The sequence below is a fragment of the Budorcas taxicolor genome, chromosome 15, assembly GCF_023091745.1.
Source record: "Budorcas taxicolor isolate Tak-1 chromosome 15, Takin1.1, whole genome shotgun sequence".
Classification (NCBI taxonomy): Eukaryota; Metazoa; Chordata; class Mammalia; order Artiodactyla; family Bovidae; genus Budorcas; species Budorcas taxicolor.
The window spans coordinates 74369472-74387171 of record NC_068924.1 but is presented as its reverse complement, the minus strand read 5'-3'; the positions used below and the strand labels follow the sequence as shown (position 1 = coordinate 74387171).

General features: G+C 50.6%; 1 protein-coding gene across 5 annotated transcripts in view; it reads left to right on the top strand.

Annotated features, from left to right (window-relative positions):
• AMBRA1 (autophagy and beclin 1 regulator 1) overlaps window positions 1–17700 on the top strand; it is a 163831-nt gene that overhangs the window by 133522 nt on the left and 12609 nt on the right. For all 5 annotated transcript variants that reach the window (XM_052652402.1, XM_052652405.1, XM_052652403.1 and 2 more), the window contains 2 exons: window positions 517–671; window positions 13713–13852. In XM_052652402.1, coding sequence (XP_052508362.1) covers window positions 517–671; window positions 13713–13852 — 295 coding nt within the window. The remainder of the gene's footprint in view (window positions 1–516; window positions 672–13712; window positions 13853–17700) is intronic.

The following is a 17700-nucleotide window of genomic DNA, read 5'->3' as shown; positions in this document are numbered from 1 at the left end:
CTCGGTCATGGCTCGGGGAAGGGGGCACACTCGCGCTGCAAGCCAGTCTGCATTGTGTAGATTTATGTACAAGGGTGTTCACAGCGGTATTTGTCACAGAGAAAAATGTCAAATTCTGAAGAGTTGCTTAAATAAATGATGGTGCCTTGACAAGACAGAATACCATTTGGCCTTTAAAACGCTGTTACAGAGGAATATTTAATGGTGAAAAATGTTTGTAATGTATGAAGTGAAAAAAGTGGATTTCAAAATAGCAGTTACAGTACGGTAACAATTTTTAATGTGATTCTGTGCTAATAAGGGTTAGCATTCGCTAAGTACTTTCTATATGTCAAGAGCTAGACTTAGTACTTTACACACCTTCTCGTTGTGCTCCTCACTGCCATCCTGTGCGATTAACCCCAGGGTGACCAAACACAGATGAAGACCAGGGAGAAAGAAAAAAGACGGAAGGAAGATTATTTGCTGGTAATAGCAAGAGCTCTAGGGAGTGTCTCTCTGTCATTCTGGCCTTAGGTCCCAACGCCATCTCGGTGAGCCTGTCCCCGATGGGCCGATACGTGATGGTGGGCTTGGCCTCGCGGAGGATCCTGCTGCACCCCTCCACGGAGCACATGGTGGCCCAGGTCTTTCGGCTGCAGCAGGCGCACGGCGGTGAGACCTCCATGCGGGTGAGTGCCTTGCGTGGCGGTTCTCCTAGGCCTTGGCCAGCAGCGCCATGCAGGCCCGAGGTGCGGCCTCCCAGCCAGGGCCAGAGGCGTCACGCCCATAAGGAGCCAGGAAGGGCTCCAGTCCGGCCCAGTCCTGACCAGCCGGCCTCACTTTTGGACGCTCTGGGCTATTCAAAGGCAGTCTTTCTCATACTCTAAATCATGAGCTGGGGCCCCAGAGGCCTGAAAGGATCTTGGGTTAGAGACCAAACTGAATACTTCCTTACCTCAACTTGAGACCTGTAGTCTGGAGATACATAAAGAACCCAATGAAATATTTGTTTGTTTGTCTTTAATTTTTGAGGAGGCAGGCTGTAGAAGGAGATAGGTAGTATACTATGAAATGCTTTTCTCATGGGGCTAAAATCACAGTGGAAGATGCGGACTCTGTGGAGCTGCCATGCCCTTAACTGTCCTGTCCATTTCACCAGCAGGGAAAGGTGGTGTTTAGGACCTGCTCTTGTCTGAAGCCGTCCTCCGTGTATTGCCATCCTCCATGTAGAGCCTCTGGGCATCATGGGGTTAGTGGCCTCCTGGAGTTAACCAGTGTAGCTTCTGACTGAGATTCCCACATCCCACGGGGGCTCATTTGGCCAGGGTTTTGTCAAGGGGAGTTGAGCATTTGAACAGTTCTCTAATTAGATGGTGTTTAAGCTCCGTCTCGAGCTAAGAACCTGTGAGCTCCCCTAGCACTGTGTGCTGTGCCACTTACCGTTTATGCTCTTGCTTATGTGTTGTTTCCTGTTTTCTTTAGCCGTGTGGTATGTCTGTTTAATCCACCCAATTAGGTTCAGTGTTAAGCTCCGTAGGGGCTTATCCCCCAGGGCCGCTCATTTAGTGCCACACATGTAGATGCTTGTGGAATTCAGGCTGGAATCTGAAGCATTGGTTTAAAGAAAAATCCTAAAGATAGGACCCATGATAGACAAAGCAGTAGAAAGCAGGTGACCAGGTGTGGCATCTCCAGCCTCTTCTCGCTCCAGTTTCCTACAGGGAGGAAGCCCTGCTCTGCTGAGCCCCTCTCCAAGCCCCTGGAACAAATAAGGCCTCTCCTGCCTGGGTGCCTTTACCTGGAGTGCCCTCTTCTCCCCGAAACCCACTGCGTGCAGGCTGCTTCCCTGCTGTGGAATCTTCTAAACAGGGCTGATCACTCCCCAGTAAGGAGCACCCTGTCTGGGTTAACACTCGTCACACCAAACTGCCATTCCGTATCTCCATGTCATTCTCCTCTCTTGGCCCAGGAGCTCCTTGAGAATAAGACCCCATCTGTTTCGTCTTTGTGAAGTCCAAGTACCTAATAAGGAACCTGATATTGAGGAGAAGCTGAGGGAATAAAAGAGAATCTTTAGAAAAGCATCCTTATCATTTCCAACTTGTCACTAGCAGGACCAGTGAAGGGTGACTTCATGTGCCACCATGCTTCTGGCAAGGGTAGAAACAAGGCATTTTCTGCTCTTGACATCATAATGACAGGAAGGTTCTGATTCTTGAATTCCGTGTGACTGGAAATGTTTGACATTGAATGATTGGGAGGAGACTTCGCAGGAAGTTCATCAAGCCTGTTTTCTTACCTAGAGAAATGAGGATGGAAGGTGAACTTTAAGTATTCTTATGTTAAGCAGATTTGGTTGGTAGAAGTACCTGGCGTCTGCTTTTCACCACCTAGAGTCTTGGTCCTTGCTGTTCTTCTTACCCTTCCTGCCTAACTATGCAATAATGGTTTCTAATCATTAATAGACAGGAGCAGTAACGGACATCTCCAGCCTCTTCCAGAAGCCAGGGCTTCTGCCCGACTTGTGGGCACAGCTTGCCATCCTAGCAAGATTCCTCTCTTCCATAAGTAGCCAGAAACACCTGGCTGAAGGCAGACAGCTCCAGGGTGGAAGCCAAGATGCTGTCACAGAGGGGGCCCGCCGTGTAGGGGGTGCAGTTGAAGTCTGCTGTGGAGATGAGGGGCGCAGGGCACCCCGCCAGCTGCTGCATGCCTGACAACAAGAGCTGCTTGTCAGGCCTCCCAGGCTTGTCAGGCTTTTGATTCTCAACAGGCTCCACCTGCTGCTTAGCAGGGGCTTCCCAGGTGATTCAGTGTTCAAGAATCCACCCACCGATGCAGGAGACATGGGTTCGGTGCCTGGGTTAGGAACTCCCCAGAGTAGGAAAGGCAATGCACTCCAGAATTCTTGCCTGGAAAATTCCGTAGACAGGGGAGCCTGGTGGGCTACAGTCCATGGGGTCACAAAAGAGTTGGACATGACTGAGGACGCCCACACCGCTTAGGAGAGGAGCTGAGTAATTTGAAAGCTCTCATTTGGGAAGTGTTTCCTTCACACGGGAGGCAGGATCCGGCCTTCTCGGCAAGGTTTTTGCTCACCCTGTGTCCACCCAGTCTGACTGTAAACTCCCATGCTACAGAAAGGTTTCTGGTTTTCCAGGTCTTGGTTGCCCCTTACCTCCGAAGGCACCAAAGCGCTCAGCACGTGTCCCTGAATTCAGTCCCTGGTGGGAGGGAAGACACCAGCTTTTGGGGACAGCTGTGCTGTACCACCGTTTAAGGCAAGAAGTGCCATTTTTGTCTGAGAACAGGGCACAAGGGTTTAATGGGACACTAGAGCCTTTCCCTCTTTGCACAGGTAAGTGTGGTTGGGTGTCTCCATCCATCGTGTCAGGCTCTGTCTGTGAAGGGGCTATGGGTCCTGGGCCTGTCCTGGAGCTCCTCTCTCAGGCCCCCTTCTCCATGGGGTTAGCTCTTGGAATTCACTGTGCTAACGTTGAGAGGTGAAATTGTTGGGCCAGCAGATGTTCCTAGGAGAACATCCCCAAGAGCACTGACTTATTTTAATTCCCACTGAGGGACCCGCTCTCTCCAAGAGATGATCCCTTACCCAGTCCCATATGAACACTATGAAAATGAATTGCTAATTGCTCTTAGCCTGGGTGCACTTATTAACAGCAGCTCTTCAGACCTGTGGATCGGTGCTCCTCAAACTGCAGTTAGAATGCACAGCTGCTACTGCTAAGTCGCTTCAGTCGTGTCCGACTCTGTACGACCCCACAGACGGCAGCCCACCAGGCTCCCCCGTTACTCAGATTCTCCAGGCAAGAACACTGGAATGGGTTGCCATTTCCTTCTCCAATGCATGAAAGTGAAAAGTGAAAGTGAAGTCACTGAGTCGTGTCTGACTCTGTATGACCCCATGGACTGCAGCCCACCAGGCTCCTCCATCCATGGGATTGTCCAGGCAAGAGTCCTGGAGTGGGGTGCCATCGCCTTCTCCAGAATGCACGGGGTCCTAGTTAAAATACAGGCTCTACTTCGGACCTAGCAAGAACTGGGCGAGGAGGGGACCAGGTATTCGTATCTGTCACACAAGCTTCCAGATGATCTCATATGCACTTGAGTGAGAGAACTGCTGTTCTTAATGACTGCGTTCTCCATTGTAGGTTTCTGCCCTCAGCCTCTCCAGCAAGGCAGAGGCCATCTCAGGTTCCCTTCTCACTGTGGATTTGTGTGCAGCACTTTGATCCTTTGCTGATTTTGTTGCAGGCACAGTGGCATTTGTGTTTTTTCCTATCAGACTCTTAGCTTTTTGGCTGTCCGTGCTTCACCTCCCATCTTTTCTCAGCTGTAGGGTTCTCCCAGGGTTCTCCCTTGAATATCTCTATATGCCGAATTCTTTTCTTCCCCAGGTTGAGTTTAATTATTACCCTTGTTTCTAGGATCTAGAGTCCTCAGATATTTGCCTTCTCTGCTTAATAAGGCTGGGCTTAGTCTTCCCAATGTTAGTATCATTGGCAAATCAGGAGAAATAAGGCTGGACGCCTGTTTTGTGTCTCCCTTCTCTCTGTCCATTTGAGGCCCCTTCAGGCTGGGTATGCTGCTGTCCAAGCCTCAGGGCCTCACTTGCCGCCCAACTCCCTCACACTTGCTCCAGTAGGGCTTTTTGTTAATTTCTGTTTTGTTTCTAAGTTAGACATTTAGGGATTGCAGAGCTGAAGTTTTGCTGAATTCTCAAAACACTAAACTGCCTGAGTTCCCTCTCTGCTTTCATTTCCTAATTGGAACAAAGCACAATATTGTAACTGAAAACAGCAATTAATTTTCTAAAATTGTGGCAACTGGCACAGTGTAATAACTTTGGTTGTAACCAAGTGAAAGCATAAAATAACAAAAATACAAAATTACTAATGAAACCAGAAATAGTCATATAGCAAACTGTTCTTCCAGTTTGTATGGGTAACAAGTGCTGTTTTACCTAGGAATGGGGGCAAGAGTCAGCGGTGGGGGTGTGGGGGGGTGGGAGGCAGTGGTAGGGCGGTTTGAGCCAGAAAGCAAGAATACATTTCGTGGTTTCCACCCAGGAATTAACAGGTGTTATGCTTCTTCTCCCAGATGCATAGACCACCCCTCCCCACAGCAGGTAGGGGTTGTAGGCATGTAAGTGGTTTAATAAGAACTGACAGGGCTTCTCATCCCATAACCCCTACTTATCCCAGAGGCGCTGGCCGCTTGACTCTCAGCAATGCTGGTTTGCTTTTCTCTCTCTGATCATTACTTTGGGTGGGGGGGGGGCGGCAGAAGTGGTGGACGAGCGACTTGAGTGGGAGAAGCAAGCCCTGGGACGGAGAGCAGTTTAGCTCTCCTTTCTCCCTGAAACAGTATTGTGCTCTGTATGACAAAGCCTCCAATAACTTAAGGGCCAGTTTTATTGAAAGCTTTTTCTTCGTGGCTATGTGGTGAATCTGTATTCAAGGGTTGAGCATCCGTTACTCAGACAGATGGTTAGTTTGGAGGGAGTGTTGGGAACAGAGCCTGCCCTTCCCTCCCTTCACCCGTGTCTCTCTCTCTTCCCCCTGCTTCGCCACTACTCACTGCCTTCCTCTCTGCTCTCCCACCGCCCCGCACCCCTTCTTGACCCTGAGAGGTCTGCTCTTCTGTGCTGGGCTGTCTCCTGCTCTACCCTCTCCCTCGAGCGCTCCAGCTCCACACACATGCATCCCCCACGACTTTCCTGGTGGTCCAGTGGTGAAGACTCCATACTTCCACTGCAGGGGGCTTTGGAACTAAGACCCCACATGCCTCAGGGTGTCACCAAGGGGGAAGAAAAAAAGAGATATGCACCCACCTCATTCTCGGTAGCCCCTAGGCAGCAGGAAAGGAAGGCGGGCGTTTTAGACCTGCGACCTACTGATACCTAACTGGGCAGTAGGTCTCGCTGTGTATTCCCAGGCCTGAGTCCGCATCATCTGGGAACGTAAGAGAAGCGCAGCCTCTGAGCCCCATCCCAGACCTGCTGGATCCGCAGCTCTGAGGGTGGAGCCCAGCCATCCTTGTTTTCCCAAGCCCTCCAGTCGGGTCAAGACTGGGGACCAGCCGCCAGCTGCTCGGGGCTTCTGGGCGGACCCGTCAGCTTAGCTTTGTTCTCTGCTCTCTTGGTGTCACTTTGCCTCTTCCTGTCCCTGAAACCTCGCCTGGTTTATTTCTGTGGCTCCTTCAGCCAGATCTCTCAGACACCGTCAAGAAGTTGAAAAATTGATGAGGACCTCCTCCCCTCAGCATTTCTGGATCCTGCTGGCATCCGAGTGATGGCACTTTAAGAGCTAAGGCTGTGGGGCCTTCTTTCCAGTTCTAATTAAGATTCTTACCTGCCCACAGTTGACTTCACTCAGGCCCATGCCTGTCGGGCTACGTGCTATACGGAGATTCTTAGGCTTATAGAGTGAGAAGCAGCAGCTTTATCTTTCTCTCTAGGACCTTCCGCGTCTGAAGGAGTGGTTCTTGAGTTCCTTTTCCCAACATTCAACCCACTGTTGTCCTTGGATGGGAGATGCCGCTATGACACCCATTAATGGCTATCTTCGTGTCACCTTGGTCATAAAGAAACATCAGTTGGCTTTGCTTCATACCGTTTCATAGCCATCTTCACAGAACAGCCTAGGGATGACTGATAATGATTATTACCATAGGTTCATTAAAATGAACCACAGAAAAGACTTGGTGTCCGGAGTGCTCAGATCAGCCATAACTAAGTCGGAGCTGAGACGCTGGGTCAGGACGGGTAGCCAGTGCTGTCAGCTCTTGACCAGCATTATGTAACTGGCATCTGTAGGCCTGTCCTTGCTCCAGTCCTCAACATACACTCTTTACCATGGCTTCCTCCTTGCCCTGAATTTAGCCTGTGATCACATCTAATCATCTGCACTTATTAGATTCTAAAAGTCTGATATTCAAACGTGACCTATAACTCTAGTTCAACGCAGAGTATTCTCCAGAAATCTTCAGAGAACTGAGCCTCTTCTTAATCTTGTCTGGCCTTGGGAGTGGCAGACACTGAAAATAAAGAGATTTTATTTTTGTATCCTGGAAGGGTACTATTTCTTCAAGGAGAGATGGGGATAAAAGAGAGACAGCTTTGTTGTCAGAAATGATTTACTCCTTCCTAAGATTTTTGTCCTCATTAATTTTCTTAAAGCTGCCTGTCAGTTGATTAAAAGCCGCTTCCGCTGCAATTATCTTAAAGTTGACTTCAGAGATGTGGTTGCAAAGCATCCATCCTCGGAAAGTTCCTTTCTTCAGCACGTCATAGGAAAGGGGGAGGGGGTATGGGAGAAGTCAGGGGTGTCTCTGATGTGATTTGTCAGAGTAGGGAGGGGGCAAGATACAAAATTGAAAATAACGTTAGAGCTGCAATCAAAGCCATTCGTTTAGGCAAATTTTTCCCATGACAGATTCCTTCGACTTTGACAGGTTTTTCTCTTCTTTCCCCTCCATGGCTTCTTAGTAGAGCATAGCCTGTGCTGCATTTTATTCTTTTCACTCAAAATCTTACTGAGCCCCTGCCCTGGGCCAGATACTCAGGTCTGGGAGTCCAGTGAACAGAATGAATCTGGTCCCTGCTGTCCTGTTGCACACACGCTCAACGTCTGGCTTCTTATTGGCCTTGTCACTGCGGCATCCCCAGCCTCCACTGTGCCCAGCACCCAGGAGGCACTCCGCGTTCGTTCTGGGAAATGACATCGCTCTGAAGTCTTGCGTGCCGTGTGTGCCCTGTGCCTACGTGAACACACACTCCTATGCACCGGCACCGTTGGTGCACCTGGCCTATGCCTCAGGAGATGGTGATTGGACATAAGTGTTAGACGGAATCCTCATGTAAATGGGGTGTCTTGCTGCTATCCACAGTTCTGCCCAGCATCAGCGAGTCTCTCGGGCCTCTAGTCCCAGCCCTGAGACATGCTGAGAGGTTCCCAGTGGGTGTTTCAGAAGTGAAAGGTGAACCATTTTGTTTTTTTTAAGAATTGGTTGGAGAACCAATTTTCCATTTCTAGAAGCCGAAAGTATTTTAATGTTACCCCGTCTTGAACTTTCTTCTTTCAAAAAAGTATGGATCAAGTGAAACGGACGAGGGCTTCCCTGGTGGCTCAGGGATAAAGACTCCACCTGCAGTGCAGGAGATGCCGGAGACGCAGGTTCGATCCCTGGGTTGGAAGATCCCCTGGAGCAGGGCAGTGGCAGCCCACTCCAGTATTCTCACCTGGAGAGTCCCATGGACAGAGGAGCCTGGCAGGCTGTGGTCCATCGGGTCCCAAACTTAGCAAAGTAGATGAATATATTTGAAAGACTCCCTTATCTGAGCCGAACGTCTAGAACAGCTCCGCATTTGGCCATTTCTTTTGAGATTTAGGAAACTGAAGAAAAGTGTAAGAACTTGTGCTGCACAGAGGTGTGGGCACAGGAGGCAGTAATGCTTTTAACTTCAGGAAGTTCGGGAGTCCTGCATGCCTTGGTATTCGATTCAGCACAAAACGGGATCCCTCAGCTGAAGTCATCTCTGTGCTTCAGTCCTAATGCTGAGAGATGGTCTTTGGAAAGCATCAGGCCGACCGAAAAAGAAAATTCTTGTTCTCTGACTGTCCTTGGGATCCCTTTGAGAGGAACAGGTGAATAAGACAAAGTCTGTAGGTCTCCACAAATCACAGGAGATTGGCTGGAAATGACTTCAAGGCACCAGGTTATCAGGAGCAGAGGAGGGCAATGGGTTCCCAAGAGTTAAGAAAAGGAGCTGTTAGCTGTTCTTTTCTGCTAGGAGAGCTTTGGTTTAAACATGGGTGATCTAGGAGGTTTGTTTTTGCTTCAGCTGAATAACGAGGAAAGAGTAAATGACTTGGTATTCTGATTTTTATTCTTAAATAACCACTTCAAAACCAATATTCTGTGAGTTCTAAACTCCAAAGTAGTATATAAAGAAGGCTTGGAGACAGTCAAAGAAATGAAAGTTTCTGAAAAACAGTCAGATTTTCCTAGGAATGAAGAAACTTCAGTAACACATGTGTCTAAAGCAAATCAGCAGCCCAACAGAACAGGTGACTGTAGTATCCCTCCCCCAGCCTCCTCTGGGATATGTGCATTTCTCAGCCTGTGACAAGATGTGTAGCCATCCGTTTCCATTGAAAAGGTCAGCTGTCTCTTAGCATCTGCTTTCCATTGATTTTCTCCCACTTCCCAGGGAGTTAATTCTCTTCTAGGAACCCTCTCTAAGAGCTTAAAGCCGCCCCTGATTCCCATCGCCACCCAGAAGCCATTTCTCCTCCTCACAGTTCTTTCTGCCCCGGAGCCCCTTTGGCTTGGCAACTCCTCCCACGGCCTTTCTGCACGGTTTCCAGTTGTCCCCTTCCTTCAAGCCGCCTTCTTTGTCTTAGTTAAAAACAAGGGCGACCTGCGGGCAGTTCTTGACCTCTTGCCGTTGTGTCAGGGTCCTCGCTTTCAGGATGGTGAGATTCCCAAATATAAGCAAGATAAGCGCAGAGTTCTGTTGGCTGATCTGAGCCAGTGCAGTTTGCTGCTTGGACTAATGGTCTGAGCTTTATTGACATGCAGTGGAAAAGAAAGCATCTTGTTGAGGGCAGCAATTCATTTTTCCTCTAAATTTTAAAAGGATGAAGAGGAAGGTTCCCCACTGCGTTCCTCTGGCTACCTCTCCTTTTCTGTCTGTCTTTGAAGAAGAAACAGGACCCTTTTAGTTTTGATCCTGGAACCTTTTCCTTTTGTTCCTACTTCCTGTTAGTTAAGAGGGTTTGAGGGATGGAGAGGTGAGTGGTACAAGAGACCATCTTGGGCCCCAGAAGTAGAAGAATCCTTGTCTTCTCCCACTCCCTGAGAACTATAACCATCCTGGCGACCTGACTCATCCCCTATTGACACGCTGAGACTGCACTGACTGAAATATGTGTTCCTTCTGGCTTATTGATTCCAGTTCTGTTCATAGATGTTAGAAATGAGAACAGCCTCCTTGGGGAGGCGGGGGGTCCTCTCAGCGTTTGTCGTCTAGCAGGGAACAGCTGCAGCGGAGACAGGTTAAAACCAGGGCTCTGCAAACATGACTCAGCAGCTGGGTTTCATGTCTAGCTCCCCAGAGGGACCCCAGGACCTGATCATCCTCCTCTAGTATATAATGGTGTTGTAGCTTGTCTTTCGTCAGAGACCGGGAGGAATTTTTGGTAGGCTTTGTCCTTAACACCCAGCAGGGAGTTTCTGGACACCTGACTAGTGTTAAGGAAGGCTCTACTGGAGATATATTTGGGGGGCCTTAAAATAAAGGCCAGAGCTTTCTTTGCGCTTCTCTCTTGTTGGTGCTGATGGACTTCGGGTTTGCAGAGTTAGTGCCAAGCCCTGTTGGAAGTGTGGGAGGAGAACCCACAGATCACTCAGTCACAGGGTTGGAAAGACTTATGCCTGGAACCGTAAATGATCTGGGAGTAGCCAGAGCTACCCAACCATCTGTCAGCATCGGGGAACTTGCTGCCCAGGTATTCAATTATCTATGGAGCCGATTGTGAGGAGTCATCCCCCGTCCTTGAGATGCTTTGAGCTGTTAAACTGCATCCAGAAAAAGGAGTGGAAACCCCACCTTTGGGTGGTTTTCCACGTGGAGCAGATACTCATTCCTTGAGGGTCCTTTAGTTCCAGGCATGTGTTAAATAGAAGCCCTGGATCTGATGGCCGCTCAGAACCTTTACAGCAGGGATCCTGCCTCCTCTCTGCCCTCATCCCCCCTTGTCTTTTTGCCCTCATCTCCCTCCTTCCCATCCCCACATTGGAGTGTGATAAGTAAGCAAGTGCTTATCAGGAATTCTGGAGGCTGCTGATCTTCACGTGGCATTTTCTGGCTTCCTGCCACAAAGCAGGATTTAGCCTAATACTCAAACGCTGGAGGAGATGGGCTCTTGGGAGCTGCCCTTTCAACACTGTTTAAGGACCTGGGGAGGGGGGTGTGCCGTAGCCAGAGGACAAATTGATGCCCCGTGATTCCTATAGCCATGAGGTTGTGAACAGCCTTGCGGCAGGGCCTTGGGGTCTCAGCCTGTAATTGCTTCGCTTCAGTCGCTCTGACCTTGTCACGCCTAAGCTGGGTCACCCATCATACTGGCTTCTTGAGAGTTTTGTCCCCAAAGCAAGTTCCTGTACTTGAAAGCAAATTGATAGTATTTGCTTGTTAATGCCTCTGCAATAGCAGACCATAAAAGCTAAATTTGTGACATGTGAGGTGTTTGTTTGCTTCTTTCTTAGTCAGGAACATTTCTAGAAAAGAGTCCCCTTATTCATATGAGCCCTTGGTCAAAACACTCAGCACGACCTTAAAGCATTTGATTTCTGAACCATATCATCCCCCTTCTTGGAAGACCAGTTTCCCTGGCCCTTCTGCCCCATTGCCTGCAATAATGAATCGTTATGATTTGAGGGGAGACTCCTGTGAGCCCCATGAGAGCTGCCACAGGTAAAAAATGAAGTTTCCCTCATCCAGCCACTGAAATGAACACACATCCCTTCTAAACTCTGGGTGTATCCCCACGTTAAATTATCTGACCTTTGGAGAAGGAAACTTAAACGCGTTAAGAGATCCCAGCCACTGTTTCCTGATGACAACCACTTTGTCCTTTGGGTTTGTATACCGAGTCATATTTACCAGAGAGCCGATAGGGTGGACAGAAACTATTGATTATCTCTGAGAAAGGATGAAGGCACCACACCCACCCCCTGACTTGAAGGAGAAGAGCTGCTTAGGTGCAAAGGGCAGAACATTGCTCCTGCCATCACATGACAGTCAACCAGTGAGGCTGGTAGAGGGGACGAGCCATGAACTCCTTCCCGGCTCCTGCCAGACATGTACGTGCAAGGAAGAGATTACCCAAAGGTAATGACTCGTTTAGAAATTCATAGACTCTGCTGGGCCCTTTTTCAGTAGTCGCCTCAGACCAAAGATTTCAGGAGCCCTGGTTAATTCTTTTATCTGGAGTTAAGTGAGGTAGGGAGGGCATAGGAGGTTCCTAATGCAGCAGCAGCAGCCACGGGGCAGCCGATCTTAGGCCTCAAACCGGAGCCAGTTCCTCGTCTGTTACAGACCCACTTAACCTCAGGACCACAGCAGCGTGCTACTAGCTGCCCAGGCACATTCCTCAGCACCACAAAAGCCGGAGAATGTTGACGACGGGATTCTCCATGTGTGTGTGTCATGCCTCCAGCCCACACGCCACTGAATTCTCCTGTCTGGAGACCATCCTATTAAAGACCTTTCAGATAGACACCCAAGGCACATGAACATATGTTCCCAAATGCAGGGCTTCTTATCACTCGATTTCTGTAAATGGTGTGGAACCTTAGCTCAGTAGTTAACTTTTGAGGGGAGTGGGGTCTCTCATCAGGATAATGAGAAAAGCAATTATTATTATGCTGCCCTAGATTCATTTTTAATATTGCTTTCTAAACCGCGCTCTCCTTTGTTCTCTCATTTCTCCCCCTTCCGTCAGCCCTCAGCGACAGGTAAAGGCAGATGAAGTTCATCCTTAGCTTATAAAAAATCTAAAAGAGGCTAAAAGAGAAAACTTTATATCTAAAACTCTAGTGTATACATTCTCAATTTCATGTCCTTTTCATAGGCCCTGATGACTTTTTTTTGAAGCCCCAGATGCTGGTTCCTGGAAATATTGTAAGAACCAGAGTTACCGTTTCTGAGCCTGCACCAGGCATTTTATATACGTCGTTTCTCTTTATCTGCCCCATTATTTGAGTGCTGGTGCTGTCTGTGTAGAAATGGAGATGCAGAGACATTGTTAATGCAGTGATGTCAGGACTCAGACGCAGGTCTTTCTAACTCTAAAATGTTGCCCTTCACCCTTGCCCTGCCCGGCCCCTGTCTCTGACTGAAGTCGATTCTGGAACATCCTGTCGATCAAGTAGCCAGATCTCACCTTCAGCCCAACCTGAGTCAGAGCTAAGCTGCTCCCTGAGAAAATAGTAGCTTTGTAAAGATGTAGACCCATGAAAGGAGATTCCCTTTGGGAACTGGTCTGTTTAATAGTGATTTTGTATACGCTAGAAAGAACTCGTGTACCTATGTTTTCAAGAGTTCCCTCTGCCTTGCTTCCTACCTCTTACTGCACCTTTTCGTTTTCCTTAAGAATAGCAGTTTTAACGTTGCTCTTAATTAGATGAATTAAGAATGTTCTCTGATGTTATCACCCCCTCCCGCCCCCCCATCACCTTCAGTTCCCCACTGCCGGGAGAGTGCTGTGGTTTCCGTAGTAACAGGGCTGCCAGGGGAGCTTGGCTCTCCCTGGTTTGTCTGGCCAGAGGAAAGTTCGGGGCAATGCTTCCTGCTGTGGTGGGCTCTGCATGGGGCTCTCCAGGGGGTTAAGTGAAAGCGATGAAGTGAGACACATTAGAGGCTGTGAGGTGAGCACTGCGAAGCTTCCGCAGAAAAGTCCACGTGTGCCCTGAGATTTCCTGACCAGTCCTTAGCCCTCACCTCAGGTAAGAGGGCCCCGCCCTCCCCTGTGCGTTCCCAGGCTCTCAGATAACCTTCCCAGTCTAACCATTTCCTTTCTTGCCTGTGGTTAACTTGCTTCAGGCCATAGGAGGGACTTGGTTTCCCCCTGGATTTTGTTATTCTTGGTAACAGACTGTTTCTCCTCCCATTCTCTTTTCTTCCCTCTTTCTCCCCCACCCAGAGAGTTTTCAACGTCCTTTACCCCATGCCTGCTGACCAGCGGAGACATGTCAGCATCAATTCTGCCCGCTGGCTGCCCGAGCCGGGGCTCGGCCTGGCCTACGGCACCAACAAAGGAGACCTGGTGATCTGCCGACCGGAGTGAGTGGCTGGAGGGGGCCTGGGGGAGGCGTGCAGAGGGCGTCCGGGCGGAGGACTGGGGTCGGCAGCGTTCACCTGCAGGTCTGGCTGGTGAGGTGCCGTCTTCCAGAGGGGAAATCCTAGCCTTGCTAGAGCCTGCTGCGTTCTTGGAATCACTCCTTAAAGGGTCCTTTCTACCTCGGGAATGGTAGCTCTCCATTCCGGAAATCTTCAAAAGATTGGTGTAGTTACCAAGTGCTCTTAAATATAAGGCAGTACTGTTTTTTTCTTTGTTTTCCCTTGTTCTCTGGTTTCCTAGTGATAGTCAAGTTTCCCTGCAGGCAGAAGCATAGATATCAACTATTCTTTTCTAAACCCTTTTTGAAAAATTCAGCAGGTGGTCTTGGGTTTGTGTAAATGCCACAGACCCTAACTTAAGAAATAAAACCAAGAGAATAGCATTAAAGCCCTAATTTGCCAAGCCACTGATCTCTGACAGCCTGGCTGTATCTGTGTTCTGCCTGTTTTCCTTTCTGCTGGGCCTCCATCTCATAACACTGAAGGCAGATTGAAAAACTCAGTTTAAAATGAAAATGATAATTCACTGGTCTTGATTGAAGGAGAGGGTGGGGAGGCGGCGGGGAACCAGAGCATTGCTGTCTTACGTCCTTATGACACCTCCTTCCCTCTCCTCTGGTTTTTTGGGGCAGAGAGGTCCATTCAGGCCTCCTGTCATTCAGAGCCCTGGGAGTCCTCCAGGTCTGTCATCCGTTTCCAGAGCCAGCCAGGTGGGGAGACTCGAACTCTGTGCTTCAGTGCAGACCCGGCCGAGGGCTGCGTGGGCCACTGCAGGGATCCAGCTGATTAAGTGTCACGTCTGTCTCCAGGCCCTCCCATTCGGCATGGAGTCTCGTCCGCAGGGAGTGCAGAGCGCAGAGCAGGCGCGCCTGGCGGGTCTGCTAGGGTCTCTGACTGTTGGGCGTGTCCACGTTGCCTTTCGATTGGGCCCTTGGTGATTTTTCCCAAAATGTGTGTTTGGGTCAGTTCTGGTGGTCCAGCAAGGGACAGGTGGCTAAGCCCTGGTCAGCCGAGCTAGGTCAGTGGCCCAGGAGAAAGAACGTCTGCTTCTGACGACAGCTCTTTGATCCCACCTGGAATTTTCAGAGCCCCTTCCACGGGGAGGCGGCCGGCTCAGCCCGACCTAGTCAGGCTGCTCCAGGCGCCGGAGACTGCTCGGTTCTGCCGGCCGCGCTCTCCTGGACTCCGGGACTGCGGAGCCGGCCCTTTCACCAGCCCCTGGTGCCCTTCCAGAACACAGCCTGCCTCTTCACGGCTGTGCCGCTGTTAATCCAGGTGCTGGATCTGTCCATTTCTGCCCTCTCCCCAGCCTGTCCGTAGTCCTGGATCTGTCTGCCCTGAACTTCCATGCCGCCATTCCCCAGAGCACAGGGCGCTGGTAGCCTGGTGCCTCCTCCTTTGTTAGTCATTCACAAGAGGACTCTACCAGGCGTCTCTCCCGAGGCTGGACAAGACTCCCGGGCTGCGGTGCCCCCTCCCCGGCCCCGTGGTCACGGGCCTTCCGTCCCCTCCTCCTGCAGGGCGTCCTTCTCGGCGCTGCTGCCTCGCCTCTGGCTCCAGCTGCTCACCTTGGCCCTCCCGGGCTCCCAGCCCCTCTTGGAGCAGTGAGTGGTCTGCGCTCGGCAGAGGCAGCCTTTCTACTCCCAGTTTGTTGTGGCCCCACCGAGGCTTTTACATCTGAAACCCCAGCCTGCACACTCAGTGTGAGTCACAGACTCCTCAGCCAGACGCAAAGCTGGCTTCGGCCTCTCTTTTCTCCCCATATGTCGTCTTCAGCACCCAGCGTCTCCGCAGGCGGGAGCCATCTTGGGCTGCCTGGGGAGCTCGCCTGTGGCTTGCTGTTCTTCAGCCCGCCAGGCGTGCCTGACTCTCGCGACCCCACGGACTGTAGCTCACCAGGCTCCTCCGTCCACGGGATTCTCCCAGCTGGAATACTGGAGTGGGTCGCCGTTTTCTCCAGGAGATCTTCCCAGCTCAGGGGTTGAACCCGTGTCTCCTGCATTGCAGGCGGACTCTTCACCACTGAGCCGCCAGGGAGGCCTGGGGAGCTCTCTTCCCCACCAGCAAGTCAGGGCTCCTCCATGGCAGGAGAGCAGCGCCCCATCCCAAAACTAGTTGTGTTGGGCTCTGAGCGGGCTGAGCCTGCCGTTTTGGTGGTGTTCTTTGCCCCTGATGTCTTGGGTCGTGTGGGTCAATGGCCCATACCTTAGGGCTGATATTTCAGGGTAAATTAAGATGGGCAAGACTTTGTCCCAGGTTGTCCAAAGGCCCTCCAGGTCTTCGTCACCTTTATTTCTGTACTTTAGGCAGGAAGTACCGTGAACAATATTCAGGTAAGGAAGTTAAGACCCAGCGCAGGTCTCCTGGTGGATCAGTGACAGAATGAGGCTTCCTAAGTTTGCCATCAAGAACTCTTTCCTGTAGCTGATTCTTACCCTGTTTTCCAATCAAAAGCTGCTGTAGAATTCCAACAAAAGCAACATACGCCCTTCCACAGAAAAATATACCACTTGCAATTCTATAACTCTGTTAAGACCTCAGGTGAAGAAAACAGCTCCAGATCACCTTGAGGCATATAAGTGGTCAGATGACTGAGGCAGTGGGAAATGACCGAGGATAAGACCATGGACATCTTTTTTCTTTTTTTTAAGATTTTATTTATTTGGCTCCACCCGCCCTTCGTTGTGGCACACGAGATCTCTAATTGTGGTATGTGGGATCTAGTTCCCTGACCAGGGATCGAACCGCAGCCCCCTGCATTGGGAGCAGGAGTCTCAGCCACTGGACCACCAGGGAACGCACATCTTTTGACCGTACTCTGAGTGGTCTCCAGCCCAGGATGAGGAGAACAAATAGGAAAGTAGAAACCCAGCATTGTCACCTGCTGCCTGGCCCCGCATGACACAGCTCCCTGGCGCTCCCGTTCCCAAGGGCACACCAGCCGGCCGGCCAGCTGGGCCAGGATGACCACCCTCGCTCCAAAACAGCTGGCTGTCTGCCTTTGTCTCAGGCTCAGGCAGCTGCACCACATTTTGTGCTTTTAGTCCTGTTCTCGATTTCTCCTCCATTGTCTTAGCCTTGACACACTCTCCAAGCACAAAGACAGAGGTAACAAGCTTCTTGGGCATCTCTTGATGGGTTTTAAAAACCCACTTGACAGTAGGCGAAAAAAGCCTCAGGAAACACTCCGTCTCTCCAGGCGCAGCGATTCCTAGGACAGGTGAGGAGACAAGCCACTGTCCTTCAGCCTGTATACAGAGCCCTTTCAGTGGCCGATAGCCCAGCTGCCCGCCCCCCTCCTCCCCTTCCTAGCAGTGAGGTGCTCCTTGCTCCTTTGCATCACCCCCCACTTCTCCCAAGCCACTCCTGTGCCTCCAGCTGACCACCAGCCCAGCCGACACCCCCCGCAGTGACCGCAGTGGGTGCCAAGTGCCAGATTGGTGTGAGGTGCTGCTTGCTCACTTCCGGCTTCAGGTGTCAGCCCTATAGATGCGGGTTGGGGAGGTGCGTCTGGGAGGACCACTGCGTGTCAGAGTCCACTCGGAAGGCAGAATTCAGAGACTTCACCTCAGGAGAAGAGGAGGCCGGAGCGGGGGGAAATCTCCTGGTGTTCCAGTGGTTGGGACTCAGCGCTTCCACTGCCGGCGGCCCGGGTTCAGTCCCTGCTCAGGGAACTCAGATCCCACAGGCTGCATGGCACAACAGCGCCCCTCTCTTCCCCCCTCCAAAAAAAGACCTTCTTTCCAAGGAGAAAGCTGTGTAGAGCTTTCCAGGCCTCCACTGATAAATGA